Source organism: Saccostrea echinata, unplaced genomic scaffold (genome assembly GCF_033153115.1).
Source record: "Saccostrea echinata isolate AGI-Se365-2 ecotype Australia unplaced genomic scaffold, CSIRO_AGI_Sech_v1 ptg000042l, whole genome shotgun sequence".
Taxonomy (NCBI): Eukaryota; Metazoa; Mollusca; class Bivalvia; order Ostreida; family Ostreidae; genus Saccostrea; species Saccostrea echinata.
The window spans coordinates 3,637,637-3,661,365 of record NW_026889791.1 but is presented as its reverse complement, the minus strand read 5'-3'; the positions used below and the strand labels follow the sequence as shown (position 1 = coordinate 3,661,365).

Here is a 23,729-nt window from a genome sequence, read left to right as displayed (position 1 = left end):
ATAATTGCTTTGAATTTTATTTATCCGAAATTGGTTTTCCGTTTTTTTTCTTTTTTTTTTAAATCTCAACATAGTGTTGATACGTGACTATATGGGAGTAAAATGATAACCCCAACTTCATATTAGCATTTATCTTTCTGTAAATAATATTTTTAATGATAATTCTGTGTTTTATGATGAAATGAATATAAAATTTGCAGAGTATTTTTGTAAAGTCTCATCTGATTTTTTTTCTTGAAAACTGTTAATTTACAAGACCCAATACTTTGTATGATCTAAGTTTTCAAAGTATGTACTGTGAAGATGCAGTTTTTCCTTTTTGATCTTTTTTTAAAGGACATCTCTCTTGCAAGATGTAACTTAATGTTCAATATTCAAGAATGATACATGTAATAATACTTATCACCAGTAACTTATGTCGATATGCATGAAATTAAATTATGCCAACATGCAATATATTTCATTGTTCAGGATGGAGAGTTAGGAAAGTATTTAGATATCTATTGATATTGTTAGACCATTATTTTTACACTGAAAGATTTTTCGTTTATCCGATCATGACCAGGGGTATATGTAACTGGTCGACAAAGGATGCTTACTGCTCCATGACACTTGATCCCTCCTTTGTTTTTAGAGGACCGTGTTAGATCTTCACAATTTGTATTGTTTAAATGAACTTCTGAGCATGATAACTGTTCGTTATCTGAACATTTCATCTACATATTTATGTTGCATCCTAACAACTATCAGCTTCGTTGCCTCTTGACAGAAAAATGCATTGGGTAACAAACTCTGCATTCTGTAAAAGATTTGGGTTTATAATAATTTTATATTGCTTGTTACATGAAGCATATTCATCTCTCAAGTTGACAGAGATAAGTTGGATGCTTACATAATTGTCTTGCATACAGATAATTATTTTTGCAGAAAGGAGGCATAAATTCAGTGCGTTTTGTCAGAGTATAAAAATCTTTCAATAATCTGATTCAGAGGTCGTAATATATCAAAAACATTTAGTGATCTGACTGTAACCAAGCCGATAGATAATAATTATACGAATGAAAAAATTAGATTGACAACGTCCAAAATGAATTCTTTCAGTTTGCGTCGCTACGCTTTGGATTGCTTTCACCACGATATGGAAAAATAACAACTCTAGAATGTTTAAGTTTTTGCTTTGATGTTGATAATGATTATTGATACAGAAAATAAAATGTGGACATAATGCAGATAAAATAGGATAAGTTTTAAATTATTAAAATATTCGAAGACCAGTTCCCATATTTCAATGGAAATAAAATTTTCTTCAAGTTCATGTAAAAAGCATTTCAAATGATAATCTATGAGAAAGATTAATCTCAAAATAATCTTTCCGTTTAAAAAGCATTTAAAATTAGATTAGCCTGTAGAAATACTTACATATGTTGTAGAGGAATGTGAATACAAAAAAGTGATCCTTAGCAATACCACTCTTATGTATAGTACAGCTGGAAATAGCGTGGTCATATGTACACAAATGAAATTGAACAATAAAATGTCAACAACAAAACTAAGTTTACAAAAATTGCCATCATTTTCACCAAAATCTGGAAATGTCCATCATGTTTGACGACAACTCCCCTAGTTTTTGCCACCTAATAGAAAAAAAAAAAGAATTCATTACACACTCAAACAAAACATATCTTACATATGAAATATATTTGTAATTTAATGTACTGAAATTCACGAAATCGACGCTCAGGTCTCAAATGGTATTGACTGTCTGTTTGTCCCTCTGTTATCCTTTTCATGTTCCGGGTTGTATCTTTCACATTGTGGGACCCTAATCAGTTCATGGAATGGGTGGAAGGCAAAGCCAAGAGTGTCATTTTTGTGTCGCCTGCAGAGTAGAGCTGCACTTAGGGATCACTTTACCCAGCGTTTGTTTAGCTGTCCGTCTGTCTGTCACAACTTGTATCTCAAGAACTGTAAGAGATAGGGATTTGATATTTTGCACATATAATTCTTGGCACTATGGCTTTTGTGCAATGCCATGGTTACCGACCTCATGACCCTTGACCTACTTTACAAAATAGTTAATAGTCCAATATACAGCATATTTTTGACATTTAAGAGGTAAGTCTATGCTATTTAGCATGTGCACTGATAGTCATAAAACATTATGAAAAATACCAGCGTTACAATCCACTTTGCCTTGACCTTGACCTACTTTGCAAAATATACCGCGGAAATTTTAAATTAACTTATGTCATTTGAATTCTGAGAGGTGGAGTGTTGATAATAAGTATTTATACTTTTATGAGCTCATGATAGTGTACTTTTGAAACTGTATGATATTCAGTTACCACACAAACTGATATTTAAATACTATGAAAATACATCGAGATCGGTAACCTACAATGGATCTTGTAGACTGACAATTGGAGTAAAGACTTTGAAACACGTATTTATACATGTAAAATGATAAATAATAAATTATTAATTTAATTTCGATTTACTTATTCAATTGAGGGTTGGGAATCATATTTTCTTTGATTGTCAGATTCAATTTTATACTATCCGTGGATGCCTTTTTCTGCATGAACTATCATGCTAGTAATAAATAAATAGCTAACTTTTCACATTTAATGAGCTACAAAGCAGGCAACACATGCGTTCCGTGCAACACTCTAGTTTAATTTTGTGGTAGTTTATGAATTTTATGGTAGTTTATGAATTTTATGGAAATTCAGAGTGTCTGGATCATAGCTGGCACTGGGTTAAACTGAGAATCAGTTGATGTATCTTAGGGCGGGGGTGCATTGCAACCCAATTGGAATTTTATGGCTATTTATTGTCAGATTGTATTCTAATCATATCAAACACACTTTGAAACATTATTAGGACATCATATCTTGTCAGTTGATACAACTTGTATATGTAGCAACCCAAAAGTAGGCTACCGTGTGACCTCATTTAAGAAATACATTTAATTTTTGAAATTAGGACGCTTTAAATTTACGCTGGCATAGTTTATGAAGCGCGTTAGCTGAATTTAATTTATGCTATAATAAATTAATAATCAATTAAACGCGAACAGATGTTCCTTTTAATCTAAGCCGATCTTTTCGGATAAGATCCATCCCGGCCTTGCAAATTTTCCATATACTGTACTAAACAATATCGCCTCTATATTTCTTGTATTATGCCATCTGTACTTAACGAATTACATATAATGTATTTCATCTCATTCAGAACATCAAAAAGGATGACTTACATAAAGACTTGCTTATTTATTCGAATTATATTTATTTTCAAGAACGTAAAGCTAATGTAAAGCTACAAAATAAGTAAGAAAAACGACCAACACACAGGAACCAATAATTAGCTAAAAAAGGAAATACTGATACTTTCCTCAATGCCTTTGTCTTTGATAAATAATGCAATTTAACTGTATAACATTCATCTGAAATATAAGGCCACAGTCGTTCATTAGTGTTTTTTTGTTTTGATAGTGCTCATTTCGCGTCCCTAAAGAACGCGGTAATTATATGGTACGTTGATAAACTGGTTTTCTAGTGAAACCAATCAGGACAGACAGGGCGTGTAACACCCATCATACACTAGAAAAGTAATAATTAGGATCGGGCACGTCATTCTTATTATAGTCTTTAACTTAAAAATGTTCTCCGAGAAGCATGCATTCGATATTTAACTTTTTAATGTGGGTGGGGATCCTCTGTATGATAAAAAACCTATACAGAAATTTATCACACAGATTTGATGGGTTGAAATCCAAAGAAATATCACCTCTCTTTATTGTCAAAAAATGTTTTTATTTCCTCTAGAGTCCTTGCAGTGTGCGTTTCCATCAGCATCGCTCGACCACAGACATAAAGAACATTGTTATTATACCCCTGCTTGAAAAGCGTATGGGGGGGGGGGGTTATATTTCGACAGCAGTGTCCGTCTGTACGTCCATAGATCTGTACCTTTGGGGTAGCATCCCTTATCCGCAACTTCTAGTTTATCACTGAATAAAGATTTATGAGAATTTCACAGAATCTTCATTACATATTGCAATTGTGACCTTTTTTCATTTAGATTGGACAGATATATAGGGTTTCCCATAGCAAAAAACGAACTTTGACATTCTTTACTCAACGTAAGGGGTTCTTATCTCTTATCCGCATCTCCTTCAGTACCACTGGATAAAATTTTTTGAGATTTTCACAGAATCTTTATTTCATAGTGCCATTGTGCACCTCCTATTTTATTTTCTAATGGGACAGATATTAGGGGTTTCTCATTGCATTGACTAACCCATTAAACTCGATAAAGGAGGCACTAATTTTGTTAACGCAAATTCGCCTAAACCACTGAACAAAATTCAGAGGAGCTTTTATAGAATCTCAGTAACATACTGCCAAGAAGTATACTTTACCGTTATAGCATATGAGAGTGGGAGTATCTTTTTTTAGTTCAGTACTCACAGCACCTCTGGTTAATTTCTCTGTTACAGAGAGTATTGAAACTTGTGTAACTTAGAAAACTTATTTTAATCTTTTGGATTAAAATGTGTTGTTTTTCTTTTTTGTCTAATCAAGATTCAAACACATATCAACTAAAGATCATCATACCACAAATCGTAATTAGATTCTATCGTGTACATACTACAAGTGAAAAAAAGATTGTGTGACAAAACCGATACCATATTTATACCTTTACTTTAATCACTATAAGCTTGGAAATATAGGGATTTAAAGTACAAATTGAAACTAAAGGTACTTTGAGCACTGAGCTCACAAAATAAAATCCCCCGCTCCCACAAGAGTATAATAGCGAACTCCAACTTGTGCTATAGGAAACCCCAAATACCTGTCCAATCATAATATAAAAATAGGAAGTCTCACTATGTCATAAATTCTCATTAAATTTAATTCAGTGGTATGGGAGGAGCTGCATATGGGTACCTCCAATATTATATAAAGAATGAAAGTGTGCATGTTTTGCGAAGAAAATTTCCCCAAAACCTGTCTGATCGAAACGTAAAAAAGAGGTCACAATGGCACTATGAAATAAAGAATCCATGAAAGTTTCAATACATTTTATTCACCGGTATAGGAGAAATTGTGGATAAGATATAGGTACCACCCGTATTATAGAAAGAATTACATTGTCGATGTTTTGCTATGGGAAACCCCAAATATATGTCCTACCAAAATAGGAGATGCACAATGGCATTATCTAATGAAGATTCTGTGAAAGTCTCATTTGATTTTATTCAGTGGTATAGGAGAATAAAAAAGAATGACATTGTCCGTATTTTGGGAAATCCCAAATATCTGCCCGATCGAAATATAAAATAGGAGCAGCATATCGCCACTATGTGATAAAAATTTGATGAAAGTTTCTTTAAATTGTAATTAGTGGTGTAAGAGGAGTTGCAGATAAGGGATGGATACTTCGAAGTGTTTCGGACATATTGACTGACGGACATACGGACGGACACCCCAATCACTTTATACCTCCAACTTTTCAAGCGGGGTATAAAGAGAAAAAAAGATTTGAAAAATGGAAGAAACGCGAATTAAAATAAAGAATGCTTTTTGGAATCTGAAAAGTTACATGAACATATTATGTTTTCCATCCATATGGGAAAAATACTTTTTTCTAAAAAGTTATCGCAGAGAATCAAAATACTGTATGCATCTTCAAGAAAAGGTTTCTGCAACAGCATTCAAGAAGACCTAAACTCTTTCCTTTTGCCATTGACTGTTATACACTGTAAATCTTGCTAGATAAGGGATGGTTACTCTCCTTCTTTAAACGTTGATATTGACTTTAAATGCAAATTACTATTCCTTGATGTTTAATGAATTTAGATTATCTCTGTGTTTTGGATAATTAAAAAAAACGTGAACTATTATTAAAATAATTCAGTGCTGCCACATAGACACAGTCATCTAATATAATGGTTTGGTCATCTGTTAATGTGAATTCCCACCCGGACTTGGCTATTACCTTCACCTAGTCTTTTTATCGTTTGTGTATTATTCTTCCTCGTTACACTTGTAATTATATATCTTGTCAAAGCCGTTCAACTGAAAGTTACGATACACTGTAGCCTTCACGCCGGGTCGAAAACTTGGTACTAGGTTCAAAGGACAAATGCATCTTATCTAAAAAAGAAGAGAGAAAATCTTAGAATAGCATATGGATAATTAGATATGGTCAGTAATTATTGATCAGGGTTGTACTCTTCTATTTAAGTCATATTTAGTGTTTCTATTCTATATTTACCTGTTTATCAATATTTTTATAAACTTTGCGAACAAAAATCCGAACAAAAATCCGCCCTTGTATGTGTATTCAACCCAAAGTCTCTTTGAGCAGTAACATTATTGTTACTCCTCAGTAATTGTTTTTTTCTTTGGCAACGAAATAATAAAAGAAATTCTCACACATGTACCATGTCCTACAGTTCTATATCAGCCATTGTATATACCAGTCACCGTACGTCTCAGTATTTTGTACACATAGTTTTGTTTATTTATTTGTTTGTTTGTTTGTTTGTTTTTTTTTTTGTTTGTTTGTTTTGTTTTTGTTCTAATTGCTATTAAGCATGGCAAAAAGTAGACACCATTGAAGTTTTAAAAGCAAAAATGTACTCACTTTCTTCTTTCATGAACATTGTTTTTTTTTTTTTTAGAATTTAATGTATGGTCAGTGACAGTTCCGAATTCTAATTTAATATATATATATATATATATATATATATATATATATATATATATATATATATATATATATATATATATATATATATATATACAAAAAATTTTGTAGAAACACATCCCCTTGAATCTTGACGGCCAAGAATGAAAGGTGAAATAAAAAAAGGTCATTGTGGTTAACTGACACAAAACTTGTCTTTCAGAAAACCATTATCCTACAAAATAAACTTTTTACCAAAGTGCAAAGATTCTCAAGACTGTTGCCGATTGCGATACATACTTCATAGTACGATTTGTAGTTGAAGTCCATGGAGTCCACATACATACGACGAGAGATATTTCCCGGACTACAGCTAGGAAACAGGTCGACAGGCTCGCACACAACCTCCCTGTTATCAGAACAGCAGACATCAATGCAGACATTGCAATGAGAGAAGATACTGGGTAATTTATAATACAGGTGAGTATCGGCATGAATCTTGTGCTTATCTATTCCTGTATTTCACTCATGCTTTACATGGGAAAAACACACGAATCTACTTAAATTTGATCTATTTAGTGACAAATTTGTTCAACATTTTCAACCTCTATGATACCAGAAGTGAGATTTTAGGTTATAAGGTTGAAGAGTTAATTGCATTCTCAAATAAGTAAAAATATTTTTATAATGAATATCCTTTCATCTGTGACTCTCGCAGGGGCTGATGCAGGATTTCCAGTTAGGGAGGGTTTGCAACTTTTTAAAAAGTTATATGGCAACATAAACTCACAATACTTTTAGTTTGATATAATCAACTTACAATACTTCGGTAATTTGTATGAGTTTATAAAAAAAAAAAATCAAAGATCTGAGTCATAATATTTTTTTCCTGTACGTCTGTCTATTGAAAAAACTTGGCTTTTTAAAAACTTTTGAAACTCTTGAAGTTTAGTAGGCATCTTCAGTTGTAATACTCTTTCAAGTGTATTCAAATCAAAGACCCCCTCTGTTTGTCTGCTTGTTCATAAGTATATAGAAAGGATCGGTATTTCTTCCTCTGACTAAAATGACAGTAGATGGAGAATACTTGCAAGTGTTTTACTGTTTACATATATATTACGTTGTATAATTATATGAAAATATAAACATGCTCATGCATGTTTATATTTTATATACTTTTTTGGTTGCAAACTACTATATTATTAATATTTTATTAGCATTAGGGTACGATTAGGATTGAGTGTGCAAAAGCCCTGACATTCGTAAAATCCGGGAATAATACAGCGATAATAGAGTTAAAATTCAATTGTATGATTATGATTCTTTGACTTATTTTATAAAGAAAATATTCATTTAAATCAGAAAATTTTCAAAGTTTATGACATTTTCACCCTGAGCCGTGCGTACTATCTGCGACCTTTAAAGATCGCGATTTTTACAAATTTTACAAATCAAAACCAAACTATTCTGACTTGAATTTTAAGAACAAAAATTTTTGTATACAATGAGTTTATATAGGGCAATTCATTTTGAAAAACACGTCATTGTCCACTAACTTTATGGACAACCTTCGTAATTATATTATGTAGAATCTCCATTATCTACATTAAAAGACCTCATTTTTGAAATTTTAAGTGCAATAAATAAAAATGACTTACTCCAGTCTCTATGACATATACTCGGCGCTTATAGCCTGAGGGTGATGTTTCTTTTACGTGCCACTTTATAGCCTGAGGGTGAGGGTTCTTTTACGTGTCACCTTATAACCTGAGGGCGAGTTTTCTTTTACGTGTCACCTTATAGCCTGAGGGTGAGGATTATTTTACGTGTAACAGTGACACCTGCTTTAACGCTTGTAAAAAAACTTTTAAGAGTTTATGTTATTTATATTTGTGTTGTGACAAATGTAAAGCCTGATTCCCAAGTATACTGATATAATGCATTCACTTCTAGGATGTTCCGGAAACTCTTGACCTATATTGTTCTCGTCTCAAATTGGTCACATTTGAGGGAATTTGTATCTTGTTTCTGCATACCGCTGTCTAATCAATGTAACCTGTTTCACAAAATAATGTAATCAGGCCTTTTCTGTGGTGTTTTGCATATAAGGCAATGCAATGACAATTGTGTTACTACATCGATGAAACTCATTGAAACTTGTCATTAGAACAAAAATACAATCATACTATTAAGCGAAAAATGTTGTTCTTCCCTTAGATTTACTTGACATTTTTTCTATTTGTAATTTTACTTTTTGTTAACTTTGTTTATTTAACATGAATGGATGAATTTCTCCTGATACAGAGATTGCAATTCCATCATGTCTGGTCTTGATTTGGCTGAATTAATAAGGAGTCCTGGCGGACGACGATATTTTTGTTTTGTTATCTTTGAGACTTCAGCACAAAGGATCACGTTTGGGGTCTGTTGGATCCATTATGACAGGAGTGAATTGCATACGAATGTCTAACATGCCAATACTTAATTACATAGGGCTTGTATTGGTCACAGTGACTATACAATGAAACCCAAAGCGAACAGGGCAATTGCACATAAGGGAATAGATCACGTCCAAATCCATTAGGCAGCTTCAAAATCATTTGAAAGGGGATTCTCATTTTCTTCCCGTCATGGATAGTTGGCAATGTATCGAAGTCAGAATCTATTTATCAATGCTCAAAGAAAGAACCCCTGGCTCTTTCCCCGAAAACAACATTATCTAAACAATGACCAACAACATCCATAACAGATTCCAGGTCCAATGCAATGTTTTCCTTTGTGTATCAAAATTTAAAGATATTATTAAGTATATAGAAATAATTAGCTAGAATTTCAAGATTTTTTTTATAAGGTATAGTAAACGTATGCGTTGAACTAATACAGATGACTGACAAATTGCCATGAAGAAGTATCAATGGCAAAAAAAAAAATTCTAGGAATTCGTATATTTTGCAGGATTTGACATTTAAAAATTATCTCTACATTAATTAATAAAATTACGGATAGATTTCCGACTGGTAAGTAAAATGTATCATCACAAGTTATAAACTGAGAGAGAAAAATGATAAAACTGTAATGAAATAGTGTTTGTTCAGATATCTTGTTCAACCGAATTCGTAAAATGTACCTGAGGTCTTAAGTTGTTTTATAGTCCCCTCTTTATATATATATATATATATATATATATATATATATATATATATATATATATATATATATATATATATATATATATAAATAGCGCTTGATTTGATGAATGTAAATTGAGGACAATGCATCTCGATTGAAGACATGAACATGCATATCACACGTAATGATAAGGAAACAAATGACCACGATTTTGATTTTCTACTGTAAGAAAGTGCACATTGTGCAATGAAAATTATTTTTTTTTTATTTTGATAACTTTAAATTAATAAATCAATACATTACATTTTGTACAATAATAAAACTAAAAGATTAAATTTTTCAAGTAAAGATAATTTAGAGCATGTCAATTACACTCTTAAAAGGATTATCGCTATGTCCTCTGCTAGTTAGAATAAACATGGGTTCAGTAGCTGTAAAATGATGTATCAAATGTAATGTATAATCTATATTCTATAGGAAATGGTATACATTTTGTTATTGAAATGGTATATATTTTATAAAGGTAAAGAAAATGATATCTGTATTAAAGTGAAGAAAAAAGTGTTAATGACATGCAGTGCCAGTTCAATTAATAATACAGCATAGACATCACTCTAGACATCACTCTCAAGAAGAGTCCAAAAGACAGAACCAAACCAAGCACATAATCTTAAAGATGGACTTTTGATTGTTTGATTGAAAATAAATGGGAAGAGATTATTATTTTTTGCATCACTGTGTTTGTTATCCGAAAACAGCATCAAAGTTGGGCGGAATAATGAACGTTCCGATCGATGTCTTGCAGCCAACATAACCGCACTCTTTGACGATTCTCTTCCACTTTTTCTTTCCCGACGCCTTTTACTATTGCGCATTAGAGAGGTTTCCTATGATGTCTTTTATTTTCAAGATGATTCTCCTAGATGAACAGGCACATGAAAGCTATTTAGCTCTTTATCTTGTCATTTATAATGATGAATATAATCTGATATGTTCCACATTAATAGCTTTTCATTTTTTTGGTGATTTAACTCACAAACGAAATCTTCCTCATATTTCAATCAGGTACAGAATCAAGAAGAACGATTTACGTTAAAAAATTAATCTCGATTTTTTCCATGTTTGCGTGTCAAGGATTTCTGACACATTTGATGGATTTAAGGCAGTGCATCTCCTCTAAAAATTTCGATGATAAAACTTATGTTATTAAACTAATAATTACAAGTACATGTATTGTGAGTTTCTGTTGCATTTAAACCTTTTCAAAAGTTTGCAACATCACCTGGGAATTCTGGATCCGCCCCTGTGTCTATGACGTAGTTATTGAGATTTTTTTAATTGTATTACAGTGTAAAGCTGCAAAATAACTTATTCATAGTACATATTTAGTTTTCAATATTTTAAAATTTATTTCGTAAGTAATCGATCAAATATGAAGAAACAAGATAATTAAAAGATCGTAGCAACATCTTTCAAAACAATTTCACTCGAAGAGAAACACATGTAATTGAACTTAAGCTTATAGAACTTGTGCACAATCCCATTGCATAAATTTATTACTATCCATTACATTCATTTCCTCACCTCTGGGTTCTGCTCTGATAGATCATGTGTTCTCTGTTGAAGTTACAGGATCTTGTGTTGTTACAGAAACAGTTGGTGATGTGTCTCACCTCTGGTTCTACTGTCCCATCATCCCTCATCCGGTCAAACTCAAACACATCTCCACACACAGCTCGCGGGGGACAGACTGGGGAATTCGATCTCTAGAACATGAAAGAAACAATTGCCTATAACTATAACTGTGTTTTCATACCTATTTTTCAATATTTTCTTTTTTTTATATGTTCCCTCCGTGTATGGGAAGAGACATTTAGTGCCAAGTCCATTTTTCGCTCTGCCGTCTTTCCGTATATCCCGTTTCTTACAAAGAACTGTTTTGTTTTTCCCGTATAGTCTTAACCTCATCTTTTCCTGATTTGATGTTTATTGTTAATTTATAGAATTTGTATAAATGTTTTAATCAAACTGCATACTATTTTGTTCTAACAATAATCACCATTTAAAAACAGGAGCAGAAGTCACTTCGTTAGGGAAACCTAAATTGTTATTTATTTGGATGAACTTACTTTTAAGAAGCTTAGGCGAAGAACTTGGTTTGTTATAAATTTCATATCGTTCTGTTACACCCCCCCATATATATATATATATATATATATATATATATATATATATATATATATATATATATATATATATATATATATATATATATATAGTCCTTTTGTCTTCTACTGAACTTAGCTCTCCGTATTTCCAGGAATAATAGGGAGACTACCATTCGGGTGATCACCCTCTTCCGGTCCGATAATAATTACCTTTTATGTTTAGTGCTTAAGAACTATTTCTTATGACAACGTCATCTGACCCACGACTTTAAAAACAAGCTGGACAAAAATAATAGCAGAAAATATAAATTTTAAACAATCCTGGATTATTCTTTCAAAAGGAAACGAACATTAAATTATTACATATTTAATAAAAATAGTTTTACACCTTTTTCTACGTTAAGCGTCATGGTTTTAGATTCCAAATACAGGGGAAAAATTCAACAGAAAATCAGAAGTGGATTTTCATTGTTACACTGATTTGAATTTGATTGAATTTTTCTATACTTGTCAAGACAAGAAATCATTGCATTTAAAAAGGGAAATATACAAATATATGTATTCAAAATATTTACTACCTTGATTGTACATGTAAGTAGATATATCTACGTAATATTAATATTTAGTGTAAGCATCATATTGTTAGCTTTTTTGTGTACTGTATTTATGAGCAGGAAGGAAAGATTTTGTATGATGTATAGACACTTAAAAGGGAATGAACTTTGAATGTCCTTATTATGTTCAAAAGTCCATTTTATGTAATATGTAGCCTTTATTGGCAAAATTATTGTACTGTACCAGTCATACATTAAAACTACACTTTATCACGGAACTGTTGAAAAACAAATATCAAAATAAAACAAGACAAACTAGATGTGTTTGTTATGAACAAATGCCCCCCAAACGTAGCTATAATAATAGTTCGTGGACATACTATTTTGGGGCATTACACAGCATTTTAGCGGACAGAGAGCTACAGAGTTTTATAATGTCAATCCTAATCTTAGCCAAAACTCATAAAGTATAAGCACAAACTTAAACAAAAAAAGTATTGTTTACTATTAAATGCTTTTATAACTTTGTATTACTTTGTTAATTCTTTTGTAACACACTCATTATCTTTTTACCAGATTTTTTTTTATTTTCATTAAAATAAATTCTGAAATGTACATGTATGCCTTTAAAATCCGATACTTTTATCATTTGTTTAAGCAGGTATGGACTGAAACACAAGAAAATTACAATATATCAAAATGGTTGCATGTTCTCTAAAAATCGGCATGCTGGTCAAACTTTGAGAGTTTAACTACTAATGTCAAACGCTAAAGACAGACAATCATATAAAGTTTTCGTAGGCAAAAAAAAACGTCAAAAATCTTTAATCTGCAGAAACATAAATATGAAGTACATAATAGCAACATTACAGCTCAAAGAAGCTTACAAAAGGGACATTTTGTAAGCCAGTAATCGTGCGAACAGAACATAAATTTATATCTAAACATGTACAATACAATAATGCAGATACTCTAGCTACTATAATTGACCTTTAATATCAAAGACTCTGAATAAATGTACATGTAACATAAGATGATGCAACAAATACTCTAGCTTACTGAACTTTACCATCAAAGACGCTGGAGTAATACGTACATGTACATATACAATCGAATCGACGTACGGGGCATTGCCATAACGTACGGATTGAGCTAGCAAAACTTGTACAGTGAACATCAGACACTGACATCAGTACTAGTATATATGTATATACGTGTACATTTATTTAGTCTTTGATATCAAAATTTAGCAACAGTGGCTAGAGTATCTGCATTATTGTATTTTACATATACATTTATTTAGAGTCTTTGAAATAAAGGTCTGTTAGCTCAAGTACGGGATTACATAGTGTTCTTTCTTAAAGCGTCTCTGACGCAAACGTTTGTTTGTTGTATAAATCACTTTATGGTGTAGGTCCAAATTACCTGTGTGAAATGTTCAATTATCAATCATCTAATTCCCATCATCTTAGATTTTAATCTAATTCTGACTTGTGTACTATAAAACTCAAAACTAAAATAGGTCAAAATTCTTTTCAATATTCTGGTGCAATACTGTGGAATTATTTACCTTTGCACATAAGAATGTCACTTTTAAGCTAAAAAAAAGATCGACTATCAACTTAAACTTTGAACATTGTAAGTTTTTTTGTGGATTTTATTACTAGAATTACATGTATTGTTCATGTATAGCGTGTTTACATTACTACTATAGAATATTTGTCAATTTTTATTATGTATATTTTATAATTTACGTAGAGGGCCTCAAGGAGGAATAGTGTTTACACTTATTGAGTCACCCCTTTAAAATGAAATATTATTTATTATTCTTATTATGTAAGTAAGTAGTACTAGTATCAAGGTTCTGTTATGTTTGAGATTACTAATATGTGATGGAAAATAGACTCATGTGACTACTGAAAAGCATTTTAATGAACTAAAATATGTTCTTCCTCTATAGAACTGATATTTTTTTTAAAGATCAGAAGTTTTTATAGTAAACTACTTCTATTACTTGTCACTTGCTCCTTTTTAATTTTTACCTTACAATTTTCTACTAATGCAAAGCAAGTGTAACAATTTTTATCAATTAATCTGTTAATTTTGCTTATATTGATAAGTAAAATTATGTTCCTTTTAAAGATTTAAAAAAAATGGATTTTGCATACTTTTAAAGTAAAATTAATGTTTTAAACCAGTGATGATAAATGTTCCTACCGTTATATAAACGTCCTTTCCCTCAGCAGGGGTCCACATCAACAAAAACGTAGACGTTAGAATCAGAAAAAGCATCCTTTGGGATTTGCTCCTTATCGGCAACTGACTGTATGGAGAAAAGACACCCGAATATATACCAATCTGAAACCAGAGATATTACAAATGATCTCCAATAGTCATATCCTGTTTTGTTAGCTGTCTTTGTCTTAGGGTGTTGTATGTCTTTTAACAGATCGATGAAGTTCAAGTCAAACTTGCAGAGGTTTTGAGAGAAAATAGTGATAGGTCGCAAATTTGTCCCTTGCACAGGGCAGCGTGAACAGATATCTTACAAAAAAGTGTCTTATGTTTGCTCGTAATTAAGAAGATGGACATTGGTGATACCATAAATCTGAAGCCAGATAATTATTCACACCTCAGAACGTTCATAAATCCGATATTAGGTTGAAATCTGAGATCACAACTAATGGACACGTTTGTTTCATGTTTTGTTTTAATGTGTCATTTTTTTCATTATTTTAAATTGTTTATTATAATGGATATCTGATCCATCAAAATTCACTTTTATGAACATTAAGTAAACGCTCCAGGGCCTCGAGATCACCGTAGTACCATTACTATTTCTGTATACTCTTATAGATAAAAACCAGCTTTATGTCAAATACAAGTTCTTGATGTAGAGCTCTTTTACACATTATTGACAAAGATAAATTTCATAATCAGGTTCCTCCCTAACAAAACTTTGAAAACATAAATATATAGATAAATTTATGTCATCTATATTATTACTTTAATAGTATTTTGTGCATTCATATTTTGTTCGTATTTCATGTATATTCCTAAAAATTTGTATTTAAGCCTTCCAGCTGTGGTGTGTCTGTGTATGTGTATGTATGCTTGTTTATGTCTAAAGTCAATAAAAAAACTTAGCTAAAGTTAACTTAGGTTTTCTATAATAGTTAACAATAATAAATACTTTGATATTCTAATTTACGATGAAACTTTACTGTAGAACTTTGTTTTGGGAGTTTTAGGGCCGCATTTTAATTATACACCAATGATGTAGATTTTAGAAATAATATGTAACACACCAGTAATATTTCATTTCAATGTAAAATAAATTGCAAGAATCGTTGAGAAAAAATGTAATATTTTGAAATTTACAGTAAAAATACATTGATTTACTACAGTAAAAACTTTGATATTACAGTAAAACTATAGATAACTACAGTAAACTATAGTTTACTAGACTATTTCTTATTAGGGTTGTTCTGGTTACCTTGATGTTGTCGATGAGTCAATTTCACTTCCACAGCAAGCTCTTGCTATAGGAAGTTTTTGTCAACAATTCTCAAGTTAAACCGTTGGCAAGAAGACTTTCATACGTTTCCTTTCGAACTTACTTATTCAAAGGATGATATTATCGAACTAACAATACAGAGAGAGAGAGAGAGAGAGAGAGAGAGAGAGAGAGAGAGAGATCGAGAGAGAGATCCTATTCTTACTTTTCAGTTTGTTAATTTATATTCCTTAATATCATCTCACCAAATTGTGTGTCTCTAGCATGCTTTAGTTTGTTGTATCTGTATATTTTTTGTCCTAGTTATGTGAAATAGCTTGATATAAAACAAATTCAATATAATTTTGCAATCTGGAAGCTGTAATTTGATATCCAAAATTGCAGTATTCCTCATAAAACGAATAGTGTAGCGAAATTAAGAGCAATACCACAGTCACATGAATCTTCATGGCGTCCAGTTCTTTTTGATTTAATAACAAATTGTATATTTTATAAAAAGAGAAAAGATGCATAATGGATATTAGAAATCAGTGCTAATTACTGCCGACAGTGGACATTAAATAGAAGCTATATATCAATTATCAACCACAACAGTGTTTCAAATCAGATGTAAATGGAGCTCACGATAACAGAACAAAACTGCCCGCATGATATTTGATTCTCAGACCAAATGAAATTATCATACATATATAACTGTCACCTCTTGTGAATCGATTCGATAGTTAGAAATGAATAAAGGTAATTCGTATCCACTTTCCGTTAGTTAACCATTTGCATATAGACAGATGTATCTGTTTGGTTGTTTGCTGATATGCTACGGGGTCATAAATTTGGCATATTTTAGGTTTCAAATGAAAATCGTGAAGAATCCATGACTTATATCGATAACCAGATCTTTTATGAATGTTTATGAAGTTACTCAAACTTTTCTTTTTGAATATTATCATTTCCATCAAAATGAAATATGAAAATAAAGAACCTTAATTAAGCTCAAAATTCCATTGGAACAATACAAATTGAGAGCAGAGCAAACACGGACCTCTAAAAGCTTCAGAGGTGAAATCAGGTGCCATGGAGGAGTAAGCAACCCCCGTCGACTGGTCATGATCGAGAAAACTGAAAAATCCGTACACAATTCAGTATGAAAGTAATGACATAGCAAATTTTATGAAAAACGTCATTCAACATTCGACTTAACGATAGAATTGTATAAATAAAATACAACAAATTATCCCCCATAACACGTTTTGAAAAACGCATATTTTTATGAGTTGGTGGGTCTTTTTATTTTAGAAACTTCCAAGATTATAAACCAATTTTGAGTTCAGTGTGTTATTTTGAATTACTTAAAGTTAATAGATTGATTATGATCTATATTTACTTTGTAAATCAATGTACATATTTATATAAAAATGATTATTTTCTTCCCATAGTTAAATTACATTAAAAATCGTAATTAATGTGTTTTAGATAGAAAATTTCTAAGGATCAAGGTATGCTATGGACGAACTGACAAAAGGTGGTGGTAAACCAAGTATAATATGAACACAAATAGTCACAAGGTTTCTTGACATGGGTACGGGAGATGGTATGGGAGCAGAACCTCTCCCCTAAACCATAATTTCATTTCTTGTAAATGCGTACCATTTTATCGGTACTGGTGCATTCTGGAAGTCATTTTTGTCGAAAATAAACAAAAACTAGCAGCATTACTTTAAACAGGTGAATTATAATTTATTTTGCTTCAAATGGATTTAAAAAAAAATTGGGGGTACCCCTCCCCTTCCAATGTCCCTGGATAAGCTTTTTCTAGTTGACAATATACTAGTACTCGTAAGAAACATATGATTTTTTTTTATTAGATAATGCTATGGGTTATTTAAGTATCATGTGTGTTCATTTGTATTTCTTGAAATAAATTAGAGAAAGTTAACTTTTACTTTTGACTTAATACTTGACGAATGACTGATCATATTTGTATTAGAGAACCTTTAAGGTAGACTATGATATTGGTGCTATTAAAAAGTCATGAAAAATAAATATTAATCACGCATTCATAGTTGCATAAAACTAGATTCTTAGCAAATCTGATGGAACAATTATTTCAGCATATTAGTGTTTAGGAGTCGTTCTTATAGATTCCTAATTCTCCAGATCAGAATTTGGTGATTCTTATTATACTTTGTATATCGCCAACTGATCCGTACTTGAATCCGTACAAATTTGAATAAATATTATTTTTGATATATTCCTCTTTGCTTTTGATAAATAAGGAATTTCCAAGTTCTGATTAGACCGAGAAGTCGGCGTAATTACGGAGAAAGAAGGAGGGATTATATTGATGCGATCAATGACTGTAAGTGAAATAAACTGCGTTTTCCCTTCGATTAATAACAATTAAAGGCTGAAAAGGATTTTTCAATCAATTTTTATTCCTTTTTAAATGACCTTTAAAGAAAGTATAATTAATTTTCCAAATTACACACTAGAGCAAGAATGCTAAAATATTTGCTATCCATGTTTACCCATATGCTTCTTTTACAATCAACTAAAGAGTTACTGTACATACTCGCGAGTAAAAGATGTTGTAGAAGGTTAAAGTTTTGACAATACCCCGAAGTTTCCAACTAAACAACTAAATTTCTGATTAACATACGTAACATGTAAATGTATTTATATTAATGCAATAAGTATTTTGATAGCCCCGTTACCCATTAAATTGCTTATTTCTTTCCATAATCCTCTCATCACTAGAACACCATATCTTATCCTCCTTCAATGAATAAAAAGTCTGTAAAACAGTTTTTCGTGTGTTGCCACCTTTGTGACGTTTAGTAATTTGCTTGAAATTCTCAAAAGTATTAATAACAATAGCATATAATTTTAGCAGACACAAAATATAAATATGAGAAATAAACCAATTTTGTAAAGGGAGATAATCCAAATTTCCAGTAATTACAACTTAGACTTAAAAATCATGAAAATGGGCCTGAAAACGCTTAAAATATAAAATTACAACCAAAAATTTTGGCGGAGGCGGGTGGAAGGAGGTAAATAACAAAATTGAAAAAACGTCCGTCCTCCAAGGTTGTAGGTGGGAGAAGAGGCAGAGTGACGCACCGCGTGGCCGGAATTTTAATTGTTTGATTTTGATTGGTCAATCTTTGCCTCTCCTAAGACATGAAACAAAATGACCATTATAATACATCACTATACTTAAATGTACTTATGTGTGTTCGCAATAGACGCAATAATGTTTCCTGCATAAACGTGTCTGGTATTTTATCTGCATGGTATTCAAACTAATAAACATTAATTTTGTATTAGCTTGTATTCAGTGCTGAGGAAAGAGTGTGATGTTACAAAAGTAATAATTAAAAATCGATTGATGAAAGTTGATACAGGACAGAAAATTAATGGCTTGTTTGAATGTGAGTACATTTATTGAATGTTTCATTTTATTGCAACATGTATTTGTGACCTATTGATTCCTACTTCAAATGGGAGACTAAAAATGGTGAATCTTCCTTTGAAATAAAGAATTATAAAATAAAACTAGTATTCCGGAACAAACAATCTTACAGAACTGTCTTTTAAAAAGGTTTAAGCCATGCACCACGTGTGTCGGAAGATACTTTCAATTCAACCTGTCGATTCCTTAAACTTAAATTTGCCATCAAAATATAGATACTGTTAACATAAGTAACATGCTTAATTTTCAATTATAAACAAACCTTGCAGTGCCTAGATATCGAACATCTAAAACAAAATCTTCTTTAGTGTTCTTGCTCTTCTTCCTCTTTCAACTTCAGTCTCGCTGGACACGTAATTACCGGTTAATTAATTAACATATAGTTTAAATTGATGACCTAAAAGTATTTATCTCTAAAGGTCTTAAATACAGGGAACCCCAATCTTATCTTTTCTATTGTCGATAGAACTTCATTTCTATTAAGAATTCTGTCAAAGATTATGCCAGACATTGGTGTAAATAAGAAAGGGAAGACCTGAGCACTTTGTCAGAATGGATTAAGTATTTTAGAAATATAATTAATATAACTAAAGGCCCGTATTAGAAAGATAAAAGGCAATATGCAAACCATCTATTTTTTCGTTTTCACTATATCGGAGGTGATAAAAGAATTAGAAAGTTAACCTGAAAAATGTGTTACACACATGTAGTTCCGGCAGACAAGGCCTTTACACAATATCATCTTAATTTGTAAGGTTCATTATTATAACTGTATTTTAAAAGTACTTGGTTTTAATTCTACGTCTGGAAATCCAGTTTATACTCACAAATCACTTTCTAAGGATGAAATTCTTCAAGATCACATGTAAGTGTTTTAACATTCCAGTCAGCCAAGATGAGTTCAATCCACCTTTATAAAAATCCTTACAAACAAAGATATATTGCCGGTTCCAGCAAATGCTCTATCAAGCCCCTATCTTTACTCCTTACAAAATAATAACCTCTGTAAAGGAGAATGTTTAGATGTACAGCATATTCTAGAAGTGGTGTAAATTTTTTAAATCAACAACATCAAAACGTACGAGTTTTCTACACTTTATAAAACCATTCCTCACGATAAATAAAAACTAGACTTTTTGAAATCATAGACAACATCTTCTTCAAAAAAAAATGGATTTTGCAATTTTTTATCTTGATTGGTCATCAACAAAATTACTTTGTTAAAATTCACTCTGATTCTACACCAAAGTACTCTAAAGTTGATATTAAAAGGATGCTTGAGTTCCTCATTGACAACATTTATATAGTCTTGGGAGACCAGATCTTCCAACAAACTGTTGGAAATTACGATGGAAACAAATTGTCCTCCTATATTAGCCGACTTTGTATTTGTATTTGTTTTTGTATTCCTATGAAGCAGAATCGAATAATTAAAAAAACTTCAACATTAGAAGTCAAAGAAGAAGAAAAAAATTGTTGTGGCTTTCAACTCGGCATTCAGATATATCGACGACGTTTTATCAATTAACAATAGGTGTACTTTCATTCATATATCCACTCGATATATCCCAGTTAACTTGAAATAAAAGATATCACAGAGTCTGACACATCTGTTTCATATTTGGATATTTTACTAGAAAAAGACATTAATGATAACCTAACAACAAAATTTTATGATAAACATGATGACTTCAACTTTTTCATCATCAACTTCCCTTGTTTATGTAGCAATATATCCTTATCACCTGCATATGGAGTTTGTCTCCCAGTTGATTCGATACGCAAGAGTATGCTCTACGTAATTTCTAATACGAGGCAAACAACTGACAAACACGTTGATGAAACAAAGATATCAACAGCCTTGTTTAAAGTCAACTTTTGCAAATTCTATGGTCGATACAATGACGTTGTCGGCAAATACAATCTATAATTAACTCGAATGCTGACTGAAGTTTTTCATACGAATTGTTAGACCATTATTTACACATTGAATTTTCTACGGATTTTTCCGTTTGCCCGATCATGACAAGGAGCACACGACCGGTGTGACCGGTCGACAGGAGATACGTACTTCTCCATGGCACCTGACCCCTTAGAGGTCCGTCTTTGCTCTGCTCCCGATTTGTATTGTTTCAATAGATTTCTGAGCTTGATTACTGGTCATTATCTCCTTATTGCATTGTGTATACATGATAAGGAAAGGATCTACTAAATTGAAAGAACTAGTATCTAATCCTTTTGTATATATCATATAATAAAATTCTACTCCCCAAGCTTCACAACAAAAACAAACAACTACTAGTATACCATGCATACGTTCTGTAGAAAATAACACTTTAAAATCAGTCATGCATCCTTTACGTTGCAGGATTCTTTTCTTGCACACGTTTTTTTTTTTTTATATTTGTATGCCTCTAAGTATTTGTCATAGGTTGAGAATTGCAGTGATATAATTTGAACATTTTTTTTACTTTTTTCAGAATAAGATTTACAGATTTATAAACACGTATCCGTTGTATATTTCATTCCTATTTTCACCTTTGTCCCACTTATGCAATATAAGAATGCCAAGACAATAAAATAACAATTGATAAGTTGATGATGTTGGATAAGTCATTAATATTAGAGTTACAATTTTAACAAGTGACATATGTAACCAGAATGAAAGCAGATGTGTAAGTTAGATTCTAATTCTAAAAAGATTCATATCAAACATATTTACTGAAATTAATGGAAAACTTGCTAGAAAGACAAAAAAGTAGTACATTACACAGATTAAGACAGAAGTGTAAAACTTATGTTCTCAGATGATACAGTTATTGCATTTCTATACAAAACAGGGCAATTTTGCGACATGACGTGCAAAATCTGGTCTAAGGTTGCCAATATTGCAAGTTAATTGCATACTAAAATATCTCTCCAATGCTTGTATATTACACTCTAATATCTGAAATTATCTCAGCTCCCGTACAAGATTAGTCTCATTATTTCAATGACCTAAACACACTTAAATACAAAAATAGGTGAAGAGAGGCGTTCAAATTTTTTTTTACCAAAATTAGGTTTCATTTTTATATCAGAAATAAGATTGATAAGCTTATAACACTATAACTACAACACTATAACAAAAATGATGAACAAACTGAATATAGAAGCATTAAAGACTTACTTGCTAGAGTTTATACCAGGCTCAATTGATAGCGCTGGCCTCCGCTGTGTCGATGCTATATGTACGAGCGGAAATTGAGAAGATTTTTATGTCGCATTGCATGGATCTACTTCCGCCGCAGTGCTTTGAGTCTTTAGTGCCGCTCACTAATAGCTATTCAGTTCAGGGGATAAAGGAAATGAATCGGTAAGTGAATTTCACATTAACGTAAAGAATGGCAAAAGAATTCACAATGAAGGTATTAGTCAATAATCGAAATTATTATCATTTTCCCTTTTTCGGACATTGTGACTTCACAAATGATTTACACAAAACTCAGTTTATCGTAATAGTGTTAGTTTAATGTCATTTCTTTTTTCAAGGCTGAAACAATGACGTTTAATTTTTGAACTGGGCAGAAGAAAAAAAAAATATAATTTTTATATCGCAAAACTTAAGTTGCTACATCACAGAATGACGCGTCAAAACCGTATCAATCCGCTTGACGTTATGTTTAAAGAAGACGGGTGACAGAATAAGACGTACCAGTGCCTATCTGTGAAGTTAGTGTGGTATTTGAAAGTATAATCATACCAAAATTATATTTACTGGATTTACCTGTGTGTTACGTTTAGGAAAGAGTAGAAAAAAAGATGTCGTTTTGTACAGAAATACACTAGTCAAAATCAATGCAGTCTTCAAAGTGTAATAGTTCCTTTATGTTAAATATTCTAATTCACCAGGAGAAGTAATAAGAATCTGTTTGGAATACACTTGCATTTTTATTAATTTTATTAATCTATTAAATGATTTTTCATAAGCACTAGATGAATAACTGCATTGAAGGCGTGAACTACTGGAGATATCTGCATTATACCAGGCTACAGATATAATTACAACTCCTGACAGTGCAATCGCCAGATTTACATTGACTGTACCAACCACACACTTTGTTGGCATTGTGCTGTGTTAAAGAGATTGCAAGTGTACTATATTGTATCAGCTGCACATTCGAAAAGCATATTTGACAATTTTTTTTTTTAAT

The 23,729-nt window shown here is 31.6% G+C and overlaps 1 protein-coding gene across 3 annotated transcripts; it reads right to left on the bottom strand.

The window, feature by feature from the left end:
• Positions 1–1,163: 1,163 nt before the first annotated feature.
• Positions 1,164–22,840, bottom strand: LOC133201179 (uncharacterized). Of its 3 annotated transcripts, none has more exons than XM_061336964.1 (6): positions 22,706–22,840; positions 14,765–14,905; positions 11,410–11,591; positions 6,997–7,105; positions 6,004–6,161; positions 1,164–1,634 (listed from the first exon to the last, which is right to left on the bottom strand). In XM_061336964.1, the coding sequence occupies exons 2-5, from the start codon at positions 14,837–14,839 to the stop codon at positions 6,033–6,035; spliced, it is 495 nt and encodes a 164-aa protein (XP_061192948.1). In that variant the 5' UTR covers positions 14,840–14,905; positions 22,706–22,840; the 3' UTR covers positions 1,164–1,634; positions 6,004–6,032. The 3 variants fall into 3 exon arrangements, with proteins under 3 accessions (XP_061192948.1, XP_061192950.1, XP_061192949.1); XM_061336966.1 differs by having other exon boundaries at positions 14,765–14,870; positions 22,706–22,786; XM_061336965.1 differs by lacking the exon at positions 1,164–1,634 and having other exon boundaries at positions 5,835–6,161.
• Positions 22,841–23,729: the final 889 nt, after the last annotated feature.

Excerpts from the sequence above, each read along its gene's own strand:
- LOC133201179 (XM_061336964.1), bottom strand. The coding sequence starts at position 14,839 with ATGCTTTTTCTGATTCTAACGTCTACGTTTTTGTTGATGTGGACCCCT. Across the intron at positions 11,592-14,764 it reads GAAAGGACGTTTATATAACG|AGATCGAATTCCCCAGTCTG; the intron begins GTAGGAACATTT and ends TTCATGTTCTAG. Across the intron at positions 6,162-6,996 it reads ACTACAAATCGTACTATGAA|ATAAGATGCATTTGTCCTTT; the intron begins GTATGTATCGCA and ends CTTCTTTTTTAG.